This window comes from Triturus cristatus, chromosome 3_2 (genome assembly GCF_964204655.1).
Source record: "Triturus cristatus chromosome 3_2, aTriCri1.1, whole genome shotgun sequence".
Taxonomy (NCBI): domain Eukaryota; kingdom Metazoa; phylum Chordata; class Amphibia; order Caudata; family Salamandridae; genus Triturus; species Triturus cristatus.
Window position 1 is genome coordinate 846,395,550 of NC_140584.1, and position 19,913 is coordinate 846,415,462.

The 19,913-nt window shown below is 45.6% G+C and overlaps 1 protein-coding gene across 2 annotated transcripts in view; it reads left to right on the plus strand.

Moving 5' to 3' along the window:
* FOXN1 (forkhead box N1) overlaps nucleotides 1–19,913 on the plus strand; it is a 521,814-nt gene that overhangs the window by 314,802 nt on the left and 187,099 nt on the right. For both annotated transcript variants that reach the window (XM_085649114.1, XM_085649115.1), the window contains exons 4-5: nucleotides 6,405–6,896; nucleotides 8,364–8,486. In XM_085649114.1, the coding sequence (XP_085505240.1) occupies nucleotides 6,405–6,896; nucleotides 8,364–8,486 (615 nt within the window). The remainder of the gene's footprint in view (nucleotides 1–6,404; nucleotides 6,897–8,363; nucleotides 8,487–19,913) is intronic.

Below are 19,913 nucleotides of genomic sequence, written 5' to 3' on the forward strand. Positions count from 1 at the left end.
ATTAGGTAACTTCGGGGCATATTATCAAGGACGGCGTTAAAAATGATCGCCGGTTTAGCGGCAGAAAACTGCCGCTAAAGCGGCGATAATGGGCTTGATAATATGCCCTTGAGTATTCCAATAGAAGTCCATGTTCTGGTGTGAACATGGGCTTCTATTGGAATTCGCTGCGCATATTATCAAGCCCATTATAGCCGCTTTTACAAGACCATTCTTCACTAGAACACTTGTGCCTGATATACCAGAGAGACAGGGAATATACATTTGGTCATGCATTTATGGAATTTGCAATGCACTCTGCTCTCTCATAACTTCCAAATCGATCCACCATCACATTTTAAAATACTGCATCATGGAAGTGGGTGTATTACTCATCCACCAAACTAGAAATCGGTCTTAATCATGTCAGTCCTAAAAAAGAAACAATATGAATTGGGGGAAAAGCTGAGAGATTGACTGCTTGCTGATTATTTTAAGACAAGATAAAGTGTTAGTGCAATCCCTTCAAAATATGTCAAAGATGCCCAACTGTTCACACACCTGTTAGACAAAATCTTTGCATTCTTCTGCAAGAACCTTTAGCATTCTGATCTTTGTGAAATGATGCTAGTGGAAGAGGCCTTAGCGCCTTCCTCAAAATGACCCACCCCTCTGCAACCACATGTCAGTCACTGCAAGAAAGCAGGTCTTTAAAGGAAATCTTGAAGGTCATCAATGACAGGAATATGAAGAAAGCTCCAGGGCAGATAGCTTTCTTATTGAACTTTACAAGAAGTGCAAACCACTTTTCACCGCAACCCACCATCACTTTTTCAAAGAAGCAAAAACTCAAAAGGTCCTGAAACCAGATTTTGACTGAGCTTCTATCTCCTTGATACCAAAGCTAAGGAGATTGTTAAAACATGCAAGCTATCGCTCAACATCTCTACATTTATAATACTTTTTATTATATTTATTGAATGTACAACATTCATATTAACATGTTATTAAGCACAAAAGATCGCTGTATATCTCTGATCAGTACAGATATAAAGACACTAGCCAAAATGCTAGTCAAATCTATCAATGGTCATAAAATCTGATCCATGACTCTCAGATGGGTTTTGTGCATACCAGCTTCTTTTGAAATAATGTGAGAAGACACTTACATCTTCTCGAGCAGGCGAGGTAAGATCAAAAAGAAAAAGTGGTGCTCTATCTGGAACACATTGGAAAATGGCGCGCCCTTTTCAGGTCACTAGAATACACAAGCTCAGGCCCCAATTTCATTTTCAAGAAGAATATGCTGTATTCCTATCCAACAGTGCAAATAAATTCGGACACTTCTTGTTTATTCAGAAATATATGAGACCGTGTTGCTCCTACTCCTCCTTTTGTCTGGTTGGCCTTTACAGTTGGCTTTCAAACCTCTAGCAGTGGTCATCGAATGCACTGATTCTGCAGTGGCTTAGCTGAAATCATGGTCTCTGCAGAAGAAATACTCCGCCTCTCACCATACTTAGACACTTCATCCCCTGAACTCATGAGAACCACAACAATATTCTCTGCATTATCAGGCCATAACTAAGAGTGACTGTTAAACCTGACATCCTTGTCGTGGTATTCCCACATAAGTATTGTCTTCAGCCCTCCTGCTTTGCTGAATTTGTTTTTGTTGGCTTTAGGACAGTGTGCACTTTTCTATTGCTAGTCAGTGCTAAAGGGCTTGTCCTCTCTCCCTAAAACTTGGTAAAATTGGCCTATGCCTGATGGCCACATTTAATTGCTTGTAATTCCCTAGTATATAGTGCATGTACCCAGCGCCTGTAAATGAAATGCTACTACTGGGCCTGTGGTACTCATTGTGCTACTCATTAAAGTAGATCTTTAAAATATGTCTCAGGCCTGCCAATGCAGCCTGAAATTCAGTTTAAACTGCTATTTACAACTGACAAATTAATCCTTTAGCTAGGCCTAAACCTTCTTTTTTTAATAATTACAAGTCACCCCCAAGGTTGACCCTAAGGGCTCAAAGTGCAAGGTACATGGTATTTAGAAAGTAGGACCTGTGGGTTTAAGTTTTACATATCTTGATGGTGAAAAACTCCTACTGTCGTTTTCACTACTGTAAGGCCTATCTATCTTATCGGCTAACACAGGGTTACCTTATTACATTTAATGAGTGCCAACTTTGTATTGGGAGCAGTTCAAGATATGGTGGTTAAACTCATATGAATTGTAATTTAAAATCCTCTTTGATGCTAAAATTGGATTTTAAGTCACAATTCTGCAAATGTCCCTTGACAATTGGCATTTTCTTGCCCTAACGTTTTGAGCCTCCTGCTAGTCTCATAGGTCATATGACTGTGACTGTCTCTGCTGTTAGGGTTTTGACTAGATGTAGAAAAGATGGGCCATCCTGCCAGGATGGCTCTGGGCAGAACTGTGCCATGCCCCACCGACACTTCAAAAGACTTGCCTCCAGCACACACAAAGGAACCTGACACCAATCTTGTCACCCCAGACAGTTTGTAGCCTTGACAGGGTAAGGGAAGAACTTCCCAGAACCAGATGTAGGAGTAGGATAGTATGTCCTCCTCACCCACAAACACTGGCACCAGGTATAAATATGGGACCTCCGAACTACTCTTCAGTACACTCCTGGACCTGTGAAAGATTCAGAAGAAGGACTGCTCTGCTACCAGAAGGACTAACCTGCTGCTGAAAGGACTGCCTTCCTGCCCTACTGTCTGAAGACGGAGGACTGGACCTGCTCCTTGAACGCAAAACACCAGGATAGCTTCAAGGGTTAGTTGTATAGCCTTCTGTGTGAGCTGCAGACACATACACTCCTGAGGCCTTGAATCATGCTGCTGGTCTCTGCTGGAGTGAGTCTTAACCCCCCAAGTGGTGCTGCCCAGGTCCTAGACCCTTGGGGCCAGATGCACTAAGGTAATTGTTTGTGATTACCAAATAGCAATTTCCTACGATTCACTATTTGGCAATCACAGCAATGTACAAATGTGTGTTTAACACATTTTGCGTTTCCCAGTGGGTCGTAAATAGACCTACCTCATTAATATTCATGGGGTAGGTCTCGGTGTGCGACCCATTGAGAATAGCAAAAACCACAGGGATGGAGGCCTGCTGGGGACAGCAGACCACCATGTCTGTGAGCGCTTTTCAATAAAGCATGTTTTTTTTAAATGCAGCCCATTTTTCTTAAAGGAAAACTAGATGCATTTCAAAAAGATAAATTAAAAGTTTACTTTAAATTTTTTCAGAACAGGTAGTGGCCCGTGAGACCACTGCCTTCTCTACATTCTCAAATTTACGAATGGGTTACCACCTACTTGAAGTAGGCTGTAAAATGCAAATGTTTTGCAACTGCATTTTGGTCGCAAAACATTCACACATACTACTGCAATTCGGTATTGGGAAGGGGCGCCCTAAACACGACCCTTCTTAATACTGAATCACAAATAGGGTTTTGTACATTAAAAAATGCTTTTTTTGTGCTTTTTGTGGTCACAAACAGTCCTATTCTGCGAATCGTAGCGTTTGTGACCTGAAGAAAACTTTGTACATCTAGCCCAAAGTGTGGTACTGAAGTAGCCTCTGCTCACTAGAATCCAAAATGTGGGACTTGGACATTTTTTCACCAAACATTGCTCTGAGAACCGACAGGAGACCGAGACTTACAAGCAAGCCAATCTGCTGCAGGTGCATAGCCGTTGGGATTTGAGATTGCAGCTCCTGCAACATTCATCTCCGCAACAGAAATCCCCTTCATTGGGGCCTCCTGGCGGCAGTATCTGGCCTCATGGAGCCCTCTTTGGCTAGAGCCTGCAGCCTCATTCCGTTGGGTGAATCTGAGATCCAGATAAACTTGTAAATCCAAAGGTAGAAATCTTAATCAGACCTGATGACGACCACCACCCTATTGATGATGACCACCACCCCATTAACGACAACAACCTCCTCCGCCTGAAAACCCAGAGCTTTTCCTGTCATCATCGATGGCTTCAGTGAGACTGTGTCCCGAATTTTTTCTTGGAATTTCTTCTAAATCTGCAGGTAAACCCAGAATGGGCCCAATCCACTCCTTGTGTCTAACCTGTGCTATATGATTTTTGGTTTTAACTTTGCTCTCGTTTTGTGCGACCAGATTCCTGCTGTTGGCGCTTTGATCTTTTAGGCGATAGATTTCACTAAAGATTTTTTTTTAAATCATAAGTCCAGTTCCACCGATTAGATTTAATTCATTTTGGTGACATTTTGTTTAAAAAACTGCTCTCTATTTGTTCTAAATTGGTTTCAGATTTTTTGTGTTGTGTTTTTACGTTATTACTGCCCATGTGCTGCATGATTACTTTACAGATTGCCTCTAAGTTAAGCCTGGCTACTTTTGTGCTAAGCTAGCAGAGGGTTAAGCACAGGTTAATTTAGCGCCATTTGTGGATCTCCATGAAAAGGATTGTGGCTGTTGCCTGAGTGGGGCTCCCACACCCTCAACCAATAAACCAATTTCATACAGTGAGGTATTATCTATTGCAATTATTATCGCTAACAGATCATTGGAAGACTATCCATTCATGAGTTCCAAAGAACCTTACCTACCTTGCCATTAAAATTAAAGGTAGAGTGTAAAATATGGTATTGGACAATATCAAGTCTCTTGTTGAAAAGATGACAAAAGACTTGGCACAGTGGCCCCAAGCACATCTATTACTATGGGACAGAGTTGAAACTGTTAAAAGTGTCCTAGAACAAAGATTTAAGTAATTCTTTGGAATGCTGCGTTTACGTATGCCTGAAAAGGTGCTGCTAAATAGACAACCACACATTAAAACCTATATTTGGGCAGGATGTAAGCAAAGACTTGAAAGTTTGTACTTCTACGCTACTACTATTGTTAGTGGACTCCAGCTTCCTGGCATGACAGTGTACTATAGGGCTCAACAGCTGTCACAACTGAAGTTAAAGTTGATAAAAATCTGTGGACATACATTCCTGGTTTGTCAGTGAGGAACACTGGCTGGCAAATGTGTCATAACTCACACTAATATGCCACACGCACGGTGATCTTGATAACCGCTAAACAGTTACATTGTTCTGTGTTTGACATCTTGAGTAATTCACAACACATTTGATGATCAACAGGATCCCCTAAGGCACAATGCTAGGCTCTGTACTGACCACTCCTTCACCAGCCAGAGAATTTCTAGGCTCAAAGATTTCATAAATGACTTGCTGTCTGCATTCCACTTGGCAGACTCACAGTTGTGGAAGTAAATCCAGCAGAACTGGAACTCTTGAATCCATTCTTTTTGTCTTAGATGTATACAGAACGGATGTCTAGGGATCTGGCTCAGCGCGTGCTGGTGCGCTCCAACACCCTAGGAGCCCTTCTAATGCAATAAGAAAAATTGATACCATATAGCTTCTGTCACACCAAGAATATCTTTGACAATGAAAGCCTCCAGTGAGGCCGTGTTTAGCCTGCTGGATGGGGAGACTGAACAATTCTGTCTCTAGCATTTCTGCTTGCACTCAAAACAGAAGCTTCCTGCTCGCAGAGAGATGGTGGGTGATGCAGTGGTAGCTGATGATGGAATACTTTGCCTCTTGGTGGTCATCTATTCCCAACATGGGCTTCTCCTACACCAGCAAAATGCCTTCACTCACACTGCATGACACTCCAAAACCCATTGACTGATCTGTGGTCTGCCCTCATAAGTGAATGACACTAACCGAGCCAATGGCTGAAAGGGGACTGACTCATTTTGCACTCTATGTAAGCCAGTTGTAGGATGAGCCAAAATGTAAGTTACACTTCAAGCAACCATTAGAGGAAAGGTGTAGAGCCAATGCCCCTTTAGGTATTGCTACTATTAATATGACTGTTATAATGTATTGAGTTTAAAAGTTATTTCAGATAATTGAAGTGGGGCTTTGGAAACTGTTGACTAAAATAGGCATACTTTATTTTATTGTTTTTGTTCATGGAAAAAACGCTGTTTAAAAAGTGGTCCAGGCATCTCAAACATGTGTAGAGAGTGTATCCTGTTTAGGGATATCAAGAGAATTCCATGGAAGAGAGATTGTATTAAAACAGAGGTAAATCACAAGATGAATTAGAGTGTTTGCACATTTTCCACCTGACTCTTAACCTCAAAGAAACTACCTGGTCTGCAGATGTACCGTTCCTTCTCTGGTTCAGTTGCTTCAACTTCAATATAAGCATCATTGTCAAATGTCAATTTTTATATCACTATCATTGCAAATATTTATTAAATTGAATTGCCACCAAACCCCTCATTTGCAGCGACCAAGCTGGCCCCAAATTCAAGCATGCTTATTCTAGTTTTCCAATGATCCACCGTCTGATATGTCTACTGTTATATGTTTGTTTATTCTTGCAGGATAAGACCAACTTCACTTGCCAGACCTACAGCTCTGAGTGTGAGACTCAAAGAAACATGCCGGAGAGCTCTCCAAGTCCAAGTCCCTCTCCGCCACCTGCTCCTCCTCTCCCACAGGACCAAATGCAGGGGGCATTCCAATCTAACCAAGGCATCCTAGCCAGTGGTAAATTCAAGGTTTGTCATGGGGAAATATTGAGACGGCACAGCTGTGAAGAAACCACAGATGGACACTATGAGCGGTTCGGCAAGGGTGGGCGGGATCAGTTTCACCCGTACAAGAGGCAGTTCAGCGAGGACGTTTTCCTGGAATCTCACCAACCGATGGTCCTTGCACAGCACTCATTTAAAAATGAGGAAAGAGAAGCAAACTTTGAGATGATGGTCACAAAAGAAGCCAGTGAGATGGAGTTGTTTGCTGCACGTAGCCCTGAAGTGTGTTCTGATCCAAACTGGTACCATATGAACCACCACTGCGGTTCACAAGTCATGGTGAGCCATCATTTTTTACTTGCACCACTTTGGATGTGCTATTAAGTGAGTTTCAGACATTTCTGGAACACAATGTTTCGGTCTCTAGATAAGTCTAATTTAAATACACAGTTCAGTAGTAGACACATTGTCACTAATTGTTCCTAATTTATGCAGATATACAAACCAACCCAGAGTCCCTAGATAGCTCCAAATTTACTTGCAGACTGCAGTTTTAAATGAGTTACACATGCTCTTAGAGGTCTATTTTAAGATAAAGTTCAGGGCTAAGTAATAGCCGTTGTCTCTGCATGACTTGCTTTATACACAGAATTTATCATTGGGGTATTGCATATGTTCCATGACAAATCGCTTTGAGAATAGAGCTTCAGGTGAAGCCTGGCCCATTTATTGGCCCCCACAAGATCCCAAAGGCATGGGGAACAGGTAACGTTACCCCTGCCAGGGCACATCCGCGCCTTCTCTGGATAACCTTCCGCAGCCTCTTCACCCCGCCCTGCAATGTCCCCACCTTATCCTATTCAATACCTTCTCAGAGCAGACATTAAATGAGACCAATACTCCACACAGAACAGGGAATATAGTGTGGAATTTCAATGCAAAAATCAGGTCCGCATTCCCCATTCCGTGAGTTAACTCCTGATGGATGGAATAGTTGTGGCGACATGGGTTGGAATCGTACTTTCTAGCTGCATGGTATCTCCACAACTAAATCCTCTAACTATGGTGTTTATATACAGGGTTCAGTGCGTTGTCCATGGATACCACACTTTATACACAAAGGTTAGTGCTGTGTCCCTGACAGTGCCCACTTGCTTCTGAAAGGCCACCTTAAATAAAACCAAAGCAGGCTTTGAAGGAAACAACCAGCACCATCTAGGCCTGAAGGTGAAAGCCATAAGAATTTAAGGAGTGGTGGATGTGGTTGTAGGGAATATGCCTCCTTACAACGCATGGCCTTTCCCCGCAAGCTATTACAATGCGGTCGTTACAACGACCACGTTGTAACAACACATACCATACTTGGATGGATGGATTTTGCAATAGTATAATTTACTATTCCAACTCCAATCTGTGCAACAGTAGGAAAGGTGTTGGATTTTTTAAATCCAACACCTTCTGTCCCCTCCGCAAGTCGTTGTTATGACTTGCGGCATAATGGTATGCTTTGTTACAATGCGGTCGTTGTAACGACCACGTTGTAATAGCCTGTGGGGAAAAGGATTTGTGGTAAACGATGTTTACCGGTTGTAGGAGGACTGAGGGAGCTGGGGATTCAATAGGTATGAAAGGGCCACCTACTGCATATAACGTAGGCCTTGGTCCTCCCAATTCTAAGAGTTTCTTAGGATACATAGGGGTAGTTAGGCAAGTGTCTGGGAAAGAGCAGAAAAAGAAACTGGTGGAGGAAGTTCTTCTCCGAAAAGAACATTGCGCTAATGTATTTTTGCAATAATGCTTCTGCAGGGTTCAGAAGTGAAGCTAACGGCAAGCCTCCTGGTGAGACCCCAGCAGGAAGCACGGGCCGAGATGTACCGTTACCAGCCACCATCCCAGCAAATGTACTGCTCACCACCGCCATTTCACCAGGTGAGATCAGTGTCTGTGCGCTTGCTACAACTGGCTGCGAGATTCCAGCATCTCGCTATGCTTCTTAGACTGCCTCTCCTGGACCAGACTGCTGTTTCCCTTCTATATTCAACTGTTAATTTACTTCCACTGAATGTGTAAATCCTGCATCCTCCTCCTACCCTCACCACTTATGTATGGTACACTTCCAACTAAATCAACATATACACTTCCTGACTCTCACTGCGTCTAAGTGTGACCTCTGGCATCAGAAAAGGCCACTTGTGCGTCTTGTGTCATACTGTGCCGTCCTGTCTCCATTCAGCAGTGTCTCTCAAGTGTCCGATTGAACCCCTCCCTCATCCAACTCTACCTCTGCCCGCCCCCCAGTGTGCCATTCTTGCATCAGAATTTCACCCACTGCAAAGTATGCAGGCTGTGGACTAACGAAAAATGAGGTCCGCTACTTTTACTTTTACAGGTAAATAGTTGAGCTGCTTTCTGCATCCATCACACAATTAAGGCATTTTTCATTTAGAAGTCAAAACCAGTTCTGAATAACCAAATAGGAAAATCAGGCACCTGCCTATGGGCCCCACTCCTTTTAGGGGCCCTACGACAACTGATCAAAATAATATTGATTTGATCTTGAAAGAAAATTACAATCAAGCTTTCTTAAATATTGTTTCCAAAAGATAGAAAAAAATGAATCAACTCAAAGAAAGGAAAACTTTACATTAAAGTCTCTACAGAGAACATACTGAATTAATGTGATATGCCTATTAACAACTTAAAGAACATAAACCAGGGACATCAGATTCATGTAACAGTTTATCTCTTAAAAACTCTTCTTCTGGGGGGCGGAGCCAAGATGGCGGAGTGAGCAGACGTACTGCTCTCGATCTCCCGCCGACGATCCCCAAAGCACCGGTCTGCGGTCCGTTACGGGCGTACACAGCGCACCTCAAGGAGTCGGAGCAGTCCCGAGATCGGTGGAAACCGTCTGAGGCGGATGCTTGGTTGTGGACAGTGGGGCGCGGGACGGAGGCACTGGCGTGGCGCGGCCGCGCTGCAGGCCGGAACGACAAGCGGAGCAGCGGGACCTGGAGCCGCCCATAGGTGGGGCTCTGTGTTCACCGAGGCGGCCGACGGCAGTGGCAAGACTGCCGGCACGAAGGTTGTTGCTGGCGGGGCCAAAGGACAGCTGTGAGAGCCCGCACGGAGCCGGTGAAAGAGGCGGCCCGTCATCTGAGGAATGTGCTGTGCCAGAGCTGGAGCCTTGGTGACGGCGGCCGCGGAGCTGGTGAGTGGGCCTCGCGCCCCCTTTCTTCTTCTCCCCTTCCCCCCACATCAGGACATTATTCTAAGAGGCGGCACTACCCTCCCGGGGGGGGATTGGATGGCCTGGTGTGAGGGGAGGCGCCAGCAGCACGCCCGACGAGGAGGAACCAGGTTTGGGCCTCACCTCCACCGGGACCAGCCGGAACTCATGAGACAGTGGAGACCCTGGGAAGTTGGAGCCACATAACCCCCGAGCGCGAGAGGCGCACTGGCACGTGAGGGAGGCTTGTCGACGGAGGGCCTGCACTGATTGGGGAGAGGGATGGATCAAGGACCGAAGGTGGAGCGGCGCAGTAGCATAGCGTGACGGTCCCCGTGGAGACACAGCGACGGGGCTGGCTGGTTGGCCCGGATATTTGACCAGGACTGGAGGTGGGCTCCGCATGGGCGGACGGGTCTGATATGCCAGCGGGGCCATCGGAAAGATCCCTTGCCATGGGGAACTGGGCCTAACATTTTGAAGCAGAGAGGTGGCTGACACTGACACCACGCGCCACGGCGTCTACCTTAGCGACATAGCTGACCACTGACGTGGTGCGCCTCGGGGTGCACCGGCGGTGGAGAGAGTGACGCGATGTGAACAGCCTTCCGGCCCCTCGAGTGTCCAGCGTCCCTAATCCTGAGCAGGGGGCTTAAACTGGCCCTATCCTCCGTCGGGGCAGTGGAGACAGTGACACAGAGACCCTCGCACGGTTCCTGGGGCCCAGCTTGAGTGGGCTATGCCCACCTCCAGGAAACGAGAAGACAGGACCCGAGATCAAGGGGAGGCTCTTAGCATATCGCTTTGCCTTGGGAGGACAGACATTTACTATTGGTTCCCTGTATGCCCCGAATGAAGGCCAAGAACGGTTCCTGCATTCTGCTCTCGTAGAAGCCACTGCCACGACGGATTGCAATATCATTCCGGGGGGCGACCTGAATCTCGTCTTTGATAATAATAAGGACAAATCTAGTCAACGCACTCACCAATCAGGGGCACTCTCAACAGAGGGGCTTACACGCATACAGGATCTGGGGCTGCGTGACCTCTGGCGTAGCTTTCACCCTCTTGCCAGGGAATACTCATTTTACTCTAATGCACACAAGACTTACGCAAGGTTGGTCCATTTCTTAGCATCTGAATCAGTGCGAGCACTCACGTCGGCCGTTGAGATTGGGGTGGCTGCGCTCCAGTCCTCACCACCCTCGCCCTTCCGCCCATATCACGGCCGACTAGGGTTTGGCGACTCAGGGACACTCTTTTACACCGAAAGGACGTTGTTAAACGCATACAACACGCTATTGATGACTACCTCTCACATAACGCAAACCCAGATACCACACTTGCTACGCAATGGGCAGCCTTGAAAGCAGTCATTAGAGGGGAGTTCATTGCAGTATCAGTGGCTGACAATAGGGAGCGTTGACGCAAACAGGATGAACTCACACAACAGACCCGAGAGCTGGAGCAGATGCACCAGAGAACGGGAGCCCCGAGTGTGTGGCGACAGCTTAAAGCTTGCGCCACCAGCTAGCGGCGCTTGACCAGGATAGGGCGGAATTTGCGGTATTACGACTGAAGCATGCATACTATGCCGGGGGGGATAGATGTGGATGCCTCCTCGCTCACAAATTGAGGAAGGTCCATCAGCGACACGGGGTCAAGAAGATCACCCGAGCGGATGGCACATGCGTGTCTGATGACGACGCTATAGCAGAAACATTTTGAGACTTTTACGCCACTCTTTACGCGGGGGCCTCGCTGGATGGTTCCGAGGGGACGGCCTTCCTGGATTCTGTTACTCTTCCAGCTCTGACTTAGGCCCAAGCAGACCACCTGGACAGGGACATCCAGACGGAGGAGGTCATAGCCGCCATATCTCGTCTTGAGCTGGGGAAAGCCCCCGGTCCGGACGTTTTTTCCGCTATTTTTTACAACACATTCTGCGCCTTGCTCGCCCCGATTCTCACTCAGTTGTTTAACTCCTTTGCTGCCCAAGGGGCAATACCAAGTGATCTCTTGGAGGCCTCTATAGCGGTGATTCCCAAACCCGGGAAGGATAGATCTTGTTGCGGAGCGTAAAGCCCAATGTCCCTCCTCAACATAGATTTTAAATTATACACGGGGATTCTAGCTTCTCATCTTGGCCCCCATATGCCCGACCTCATTGACCCAGACCAAGCAGGGTTCATCCCTGAACGGCAAACGGCAGATAACACTAAAAGAGTTTTGCATCTTATCGAGAAAGCTACCCGAATTTCAGGAGAGTTCATGATGCTAGCCATCGATGCTGAATAAGCATTCGACCGTGTGCACTGGCCCTATTTAGAACAGGTGCTAGAAAGAGTGGGGATGGGGGAACGATTCCGCACGTACATACTTAATTGCTATAGATTTCCCACAGCAACGGTTCGAGTGAATGGTTACACATCCTCCCGATTCCATATTGAAAGAGGCACGAGACAGGGCTGCCCGTTGTCACTCCTCCTCTTTGCCCTCTATATGGAGCCCCTAGCTCAAAGAATGCGACAGAACCCGGAGGTACAGTGGATTAAATTTGGGGGCTATACACACACGATTAGCTTATATGCAGATGATGTGTTAATATCGCTTGCAGAACCGAGGAATGCACTGCCGGCTTGTATAGCAGAGCTGGACGCCTTTGCCCGAGCTGCGGGATTTAAGGGGAATGCTGACAAATCCATGGCCCTAGATCTATCTTCGTCACGCCCCACCCGGGAATACCTGCAGACCCTGCTCCCCATCCAATGGGCGATGGACACAATCCCATATCTGGGGATACAGCTGGCTCCCTCCCTCCCTGCAGTGGTTAATACTAATTATGCGATATTGCGCCGAAAGATCCGTCAAGAACTTGGCCGGTGGAAACACTACCCCTTATCATGGTTGGGCAAAGTAGCAGCCGTAAAAATGATCATTCTACCGCAGATACTTTATCTCTTCCGCACCATACCTCTGCGGCCACCTGCCGGGTGGATCCGACAGACTCAATCCGACTTAGCCCAGTTTATCTGGAATGGTCGGAAACCGCGAATGCGACGAGCATTGGCAACGCTCGCTCCGGAAGACGGATGGCTAGGAGTCCCAGATCTCCAGCTCTACTTCCAGGCGGCACAGTTGCGGTACCTGGTGGAGTGGAGCAGAAGGGAATCTGAAAAACACTGGCTATTTCAGGACCAGGCAGTGGCGGCTCGACCCTTGCTGGAAATTCCTTTCCTGCGCAAGCCTCATAGGCCTCCTAATCTATACTCTTCGTATATCACACGAGTCCCCCTGGAAGTGTGGGATGCCACTAACATCAAGCACGAACTCACAACTTTTCCGTCCCCGCTCACCCCGTTGACTGATAACCCTGATTTTACTCCTGCGATGGATAAAGCAGCTTTTGCAGGCTGGAGGTCGGCTGGTTGACGATTTCTGTACCACATCTATGGCGCTGATGGGGTCAACTCGTTCGCTCAGTTGAAGCAGGAATTTGGGCTCCCAGAGACAGAGAGACTTCGATACCTATAGGTGAGGCACTGGGCGCTCCAGCCACAGGTCCGCTCCGAGGCAGACAGACGCTTCTCCTCTTACGAAAGATGGCTCCTCACTCGCACGTCAGACCAAAAACTAATTTCCGACCTTTACAAGAGATTGCAGATTATACACACATACAATCACAATCCCAGTAGAGAGCGGTGGGAACTAGAGTTGGGCAGAACACTCAACCACAAAGAATGGGAGGGAATATATTATAGGGCAAGGCATTCTGCATACCACATGGGACTCACGGAGACATTCACGAAGATTGTGACATACTGGTACTACACTCCAGAACGCTTGCACACAATGGATCACACCCGAGAGGTGAAGTGCTGGAGGGGCTGCGGCCAAGTAGGCAACCTAGTACATCTACTTTGGGATTGCGAACACGTTCAACCTTACTTCACCCAGGTGCTGGATGAGGTGGATAAGCACTTCGAGACTGAGATACCAATCTTCTACTGGGTCTCCCCAATCCCTTGACCTATCCACTAAAATCTCGCAGAGGTAGACAGATGGCTATTGCACTAGGGTCAGCGACACAAAACATACTTATACACTGGCGCACCCCCAAATCCCCAACTCTTACGTGTTGGTTGCACCGTCTGTGGCATGTCCTTGGTATGGAGAAGCTGGCACTCACCATGGCAGGGGAGGGAACTAAATATGATGAGCTGTGGCAACCATTTCTGTCGTTATTAGCTGCTGAATTTCGAGAGGTCACATGCCCCTGGTATCTACGGTTGTTGCGCCTTACAAAAGTGGGGCGGGCGCACTGCTGAGGGGGTAGATGGGGAGTTCACATAGCTTGAGTGGGGCACGTGGAGCACGAAGAGGGGAGGGGGTGGAGGGAAGGGGCCAGAGATCCGGGGTTTTTTTTTGTTTGTTTTTTTGTTTTTTGTTTCTGCCTTTTCTTCTCTTTGCATTTAATTGTTAATTCTTGTACGTATTATCTCATAACAGGGCACATACAGCTGGGGCAGCGCTTTACTGTCACTGGGTTCAGTGATATCATTATAGCACTATATGATGATAGCTGTATGTATGTGGTTATGTTTTTGAATTGCAATTAATAAAAACACTTAAACCATAAAAGCTCTTCTTCTGTCAGTTGGAAATTTGTAAACAAAATTCAGTGCATTGGGTATTAGTATAGAACTGAAGATGTGTCCTGTACTCTGTATGACGTGTTCTTCGAGTATGCTGGAGATAGTCATGTTCCCAGTTGTTGATGGCTGGAAAATTCAAACCTAAAAATAATGACCAAGTGTTCTGAATAGAGACTGATAAAGAGTAATAAGGCAGAATAACTTTGCACAAGTTCATAAATTCAGCTCTGATCAGGAAATATTTCTTTGATGTCCCGTTTTGCTCGCCGGCTTTGGGGAGAGCTGGCCTGGCAGTTCGGGTTCGGCTGTTCCTGCTGGAGCACGGTCAAGACTGATTTGTGCATGACTGGGTCCAAACTGAGGTGTCATGGTAAGCAAAATAATGATGGACTGGGATGCAGCCTCAAGTATTTACTAACAGACATTTATTCAAGCATTCCACCCATCACTTTTTTTGTGTACTTTGGTGCTGTGCCTTAAGTAGGATGGGCATGTCCCGATGTGGGTCCTGTGCTCACTGTGCGGCTGGAAACAAGCTACATTGACTTATGTTCCAGTTCATGTAGTACCAGAACTGGCAGTTCGGGCTGGCCTATTCTTATTATTGAAGTAGGTTCAAGACTGATTTGAATATGGCTGGGTCCAAACTGAGGTGCAAAATAACTATGGACTGGGATGCTGCTCCAAATAATTAACAGCATTCCACCCATCACTTATTTGTATACTTCAATGCATCACAATAAATGTGACAGGTATTCCCAGGAAAGGGTCCTGTGTTCACTGTGGCACTGGAACCAAGAGCCACATGTACAGTAATCTAGACTTGCTATTTTCAAATTGTGATTCTTATACAATCACAATTAGGAAATCGCAATTTCTGACCTTAAAAAATGTACATCTTTCAAATAGCTATTCCTAGTGGGTGGCAAATTGACCTACCGCATAATTATTAATGAGGTAGGTTAAATGGATGGTGGTATGCTGGGATCAGCAGACCACCATGTCTGTAATTACTTTTTTCTAAAGCAATCTTTTTTTTTTTTTAAGGGAGTCCTGTCCCTTAAAGGAGAACAGTCTGCGTTTAAAACAAGAAAACAAAACTCTAAAGTTGAATTTTTTAAGAGTAGAACACTGCCTACACACTGCCTACAATGAAACAATCCCCACCCCATTTTCCAAGGGAAAGGGGTCCCATTGGGGCTTCTTCCCATTTGCAGATGGGTTACCATCTCCTTCAAGGAGTTGGTAAAGTATTAATATTTCACTACCAGAATTTGGTCATAAAACTTTAACGCATCCTATTCAAATTCGATATTTGGATGGGATGACCAAAACACACCCCTTCCAAATACCAAATCACAAATACAGATTGCAATTCGTGCTTTCAACATATGTTAAAGCATTTTTGTGTTCAGAAATGGCCTGATCGGGCTGCTTCTTACTGCAAAAATGCTTTGTACTTATGGTCTAATGCCTAATGCTACACCCAATTAAAGAGCCCTAACCAGGGCAAAACTGTCTTGAGTAGCGTGTGTTCTGGTTCAGGGAGGATCTGGGTTGGAAGCTCAGGACGGACTGTTCCTATTGGAGCAGGGTAAAATGGTTGGATTTCAAATGCATTCCAAATGGTTGGGTTCAAACGGAGGTGCCATGGTGCACAGAATAACGATAGACTGGGATGGGGCTCCAAGTAATTACCAGTGACAGAGATTAATTCAAGCATTCCATACAATTCTTTTTTTCCGCATTCACCCTTTTTTCACCTCCAGCTGTCAACCTGCCAATCTTGGATGCCTCCCTGTTTATACACTTAGTGCGCTACGTTTTTCAGCCTGGAAAGATGCTATGGACCTTTTCCGTGCTAGTATGCACCTTCCGGGCTTCCATGTTCTAGGTCAGGTGTAAAGAAGGGACCTTTTGACTGCCTTCAACCTTATTCTCCCCATCCATGTAATCAGAGGTCCCCATACACTTGATCTTCTTGACTCCTTACATAATGTGTCCATTCTCAGACTATATATCACTGAATTTAGCCACTCAGTCTTAGTGGGGGGAAATTTCATCACCCAATTCCTACAAATCTCCCTCCACGGCAACACAATTAAATAGAACACCAGTTTACTTTCCCTTTTGCTCAATGTCGCAGATTCTTACATTCTCCCAAAAATTATGAATCCAAGGTTTATCTTAATATCAACTCGAAGCACCTGACTTATGCACTTACATCTTCTCAATATTGCTGTGTCTCTGGGCACTCCACGAAAAGATCAAATATTTTCTGCCATTTCCAGACCACAGTTCATACAGCACCCTGTGCTCCTTTCCCCCAGTCTCAAAATCCTTTACAAGGACCAAAAGGTTCTATGAAGGGAAAAGAGATGGTTCCTTCTTAAATATCCAGGATGTGCAGTATCATAAAGTGTACACATTGATACTTGCCATAAGTCTTGGATCTGTAGCTGCGGCAAGCTTCTCCCCCATAACGTCTCTGGAAGTGCAGAATCTCCATCTACACTTTCGAGGATCAACCAGTACCAGCAAAATATCTTTCTCCTCCCTGTTTTCGCCCTTTGTAACTGTTCTTCAAGCTCATTAGAATTCCCATCCTCCCCTCTCAAATTTCAGGACCATCTCCTTAATTGTAACTTAAAAGCTGGAATTTTACCCTGAGCTGCCTTTTGTACGCCTTCCCACCGGAGAAGTTCACCTCCCTGTAGTCGCTGCCGCCCATATTGTATTCCTTTCTCCCTAATAGGGGATGCTAGGTGATCTCTCAGGCAATCTGGTGTGCCCGGGAACTCCTACATTAGTGCAAATCTGATTTAGTATGCTAATTTCATGGCCCTTCTTATCTGCAACCATAAATAAGCCATTGCCTGTAATGCTTTTAGTCTCACTTTTTTGTAGAATTGTACATCTCCGAACCCGTATAAAAAGGGAGATTCACCCCCTTCCACATTCTTCAACATGATTTTAAGTAAGCTTCCTCTGGCTACTACATCTTTAAGTAAGTACTTGCAGTTCTTCAACTGATAGGGCCACTTGTAGATTAGAAAGTCTGGCAATGAGACACCACCATTCTCTTGTTTCCTACGTAGCTTCTTCAACGAAATTTGTGGGCCTTTTGACACCCAAATGATGGAGTTAACAGTTCCATGCAACCTCCACAACCACTCTTTTTTTTAAATACATGGGGATAGAATTAAAGAGGAAGATGAATTTTTGGAGTATAGTCTTTCAACACACTTTTAAAGTTGGATTCTGCAGTCGTTCCAATATCATGTGTAATTTTAATTCCTAGATGTTTCATCTCTCTTTTAATGTCTTGATTTACCTCCCCCATATTCCAAGCTATTGTTTCCATTTTAGAAGAGTGCAATGCATAGCCGAGCACTCCTCCAAAGTCTGGTCACAGGTCCTCATTTACTGATAGGGAGGCCTGCAAGTCTGCTGTATATATCATCAGATCGTCCGCATAAAAAATGTTATTTTTTTTCCCCATGTATCTTACTTAAAGTGTCTTATATTTTTCCCTCCCCTCAACTTCATACACGGGTTCAATATATATGTTGAACAGAAGTCATCATCATCATCATAGGCTTTATTTCGATACAAGAAATATCTTTAAAAGCAGTACATTTAGCATAGAACAATAAAACAATAAAAAGAGCCAATGCGTAATCATACAATTCATGCTGCAAATGGTCCCAATAAATTAAGTAAAATCATTTTAAAAAACAGATTAAACAAGGTACAAAAGCCTAGTTGATCTAATGCGCCAAGCCCAGCCCAAAAACTTGGCTATACCACAAGCAAAGAAGGGCCGTGGATCATTTTTTAATATACGTAATGCCTCCATAAAGTGCCTTGTTCCGAGATCTCTACAGAGTGGTTTTAACCATCTACTGCGGGGTAGTACATAGGCCGGGCATTCAAAAAGCAGGTGCGGGATTGTCTGTATCCTGTTCTCACAAAATGGACACAAAGAAATTGTTTGGGCCGGGGCCTTCCACCTAGAGGTTAGTTCCCCGACGGGAAGTAGGCCTATCCTAAATTGAAAGTACAATGCCCTATCCCTGCGCTTTGTGACGGTATCCAAGTATGGTTCGCATAGGGGCATATCTTTTACTAAAAGAAAGTCCAGGGTAGTCCTACACAGATTGGGATTGCTAGATCTACCATCAGCTACCCAATTCCAGTATATTTTCTTTAACACAGACTTTGGGGGGGCTGATCTGTTGTCCCAGGCATCGCCAAGGCCCATGTTGAAGAGAAGACGCTTGACTTCCCTCAGCCATTGAATCTTGGGCCATCCCGGTGTATCTAGCACATCGGTTAGGCCATCCGCAAAGCTAGACATTTCTGGGACTCTCCAGATTCTCGCCCATAAGAGGAGAGGGCGGAGCCTAGCCTGGTCACTAATTGATCTCATACCCATATCTAATAACAATGGGAGGGTTGGGGTGCTATAGGGAAGCCCCATTAAATCTTTGAGGAACTTGCTTTCTGAGCATGATAACTGATCCGCCGTATGTACCCCCCAGAGTTCAGCCCCATATAGAGCTGCATTAACACCCCGTGCCCTATAAATATCAAGAATGGGTGCAATGGGTTTAAGGGATGAGGCGCGTTGTTCCTTAAGAAGGGCACCCACACCCTTTTGTGAGTCAGCAACATCTTTTGGAGGTGACATTTCCAACTCATCGAGTCACAAAGGCGAATGCCAAGATAATCAAACTCATTAACCCTCTCTAGGGAAACAGAATCTAGAGTAGGTGGTTTGATTGTCTTTTTCGGTGGATTGAGGACTAGATACTTGGTTTTACCTGTATTAATAACTAGCCCCCTTACATCACAAAAGGATTTGAAGCTAGTTAACAGGCTCTGCAGGCCTACCGGGGTTTTAGAGATCAGGAGGGTGTCGTCTGCAAATAGGAGAGTGGGTATTCTTCTACCGGCCAGGGAAGGTGCATCTGATGGAACTTTCGATAAGTGTTCCACCACTCCGTTTACATACAGAGAGAACAGAGTGGGGGCTAGAACGCACCCCTGGCGTACTCCTCTATTTACAGATATTCGTTTTGTTTTTTGACCCTGGTTACCCCACCTGATCTGCGCAAAGTTGTCAGCATGCAACTTTACCAGTAAACTTAGAAGGTATGGTGGGATGCCCTGGTCATTGAGCACACTCCAGAGTTGGCTGCGCGGGACTAGGTCAAAGGCAGTCCGCAAATCTATAAAAGCAAGATACAGACTGCCTTTGGCCAACACAACTACTTTCCAATAGAGCATCAAAAGCCGGAAAGATTGCTCTATCGTCCCCATACCCGATCTAAAACCGGCCTGATAGTCAGAGAGAATGCCTTTTTCCTCAACCCATTGTAATATTCTGCCTAGGACCACTTTTCCCGCCACTTTCTGCGAGGAGTCTAAAAGGCTTATAGGGCGGTAGTTGGCTGGATCGGTCCGACT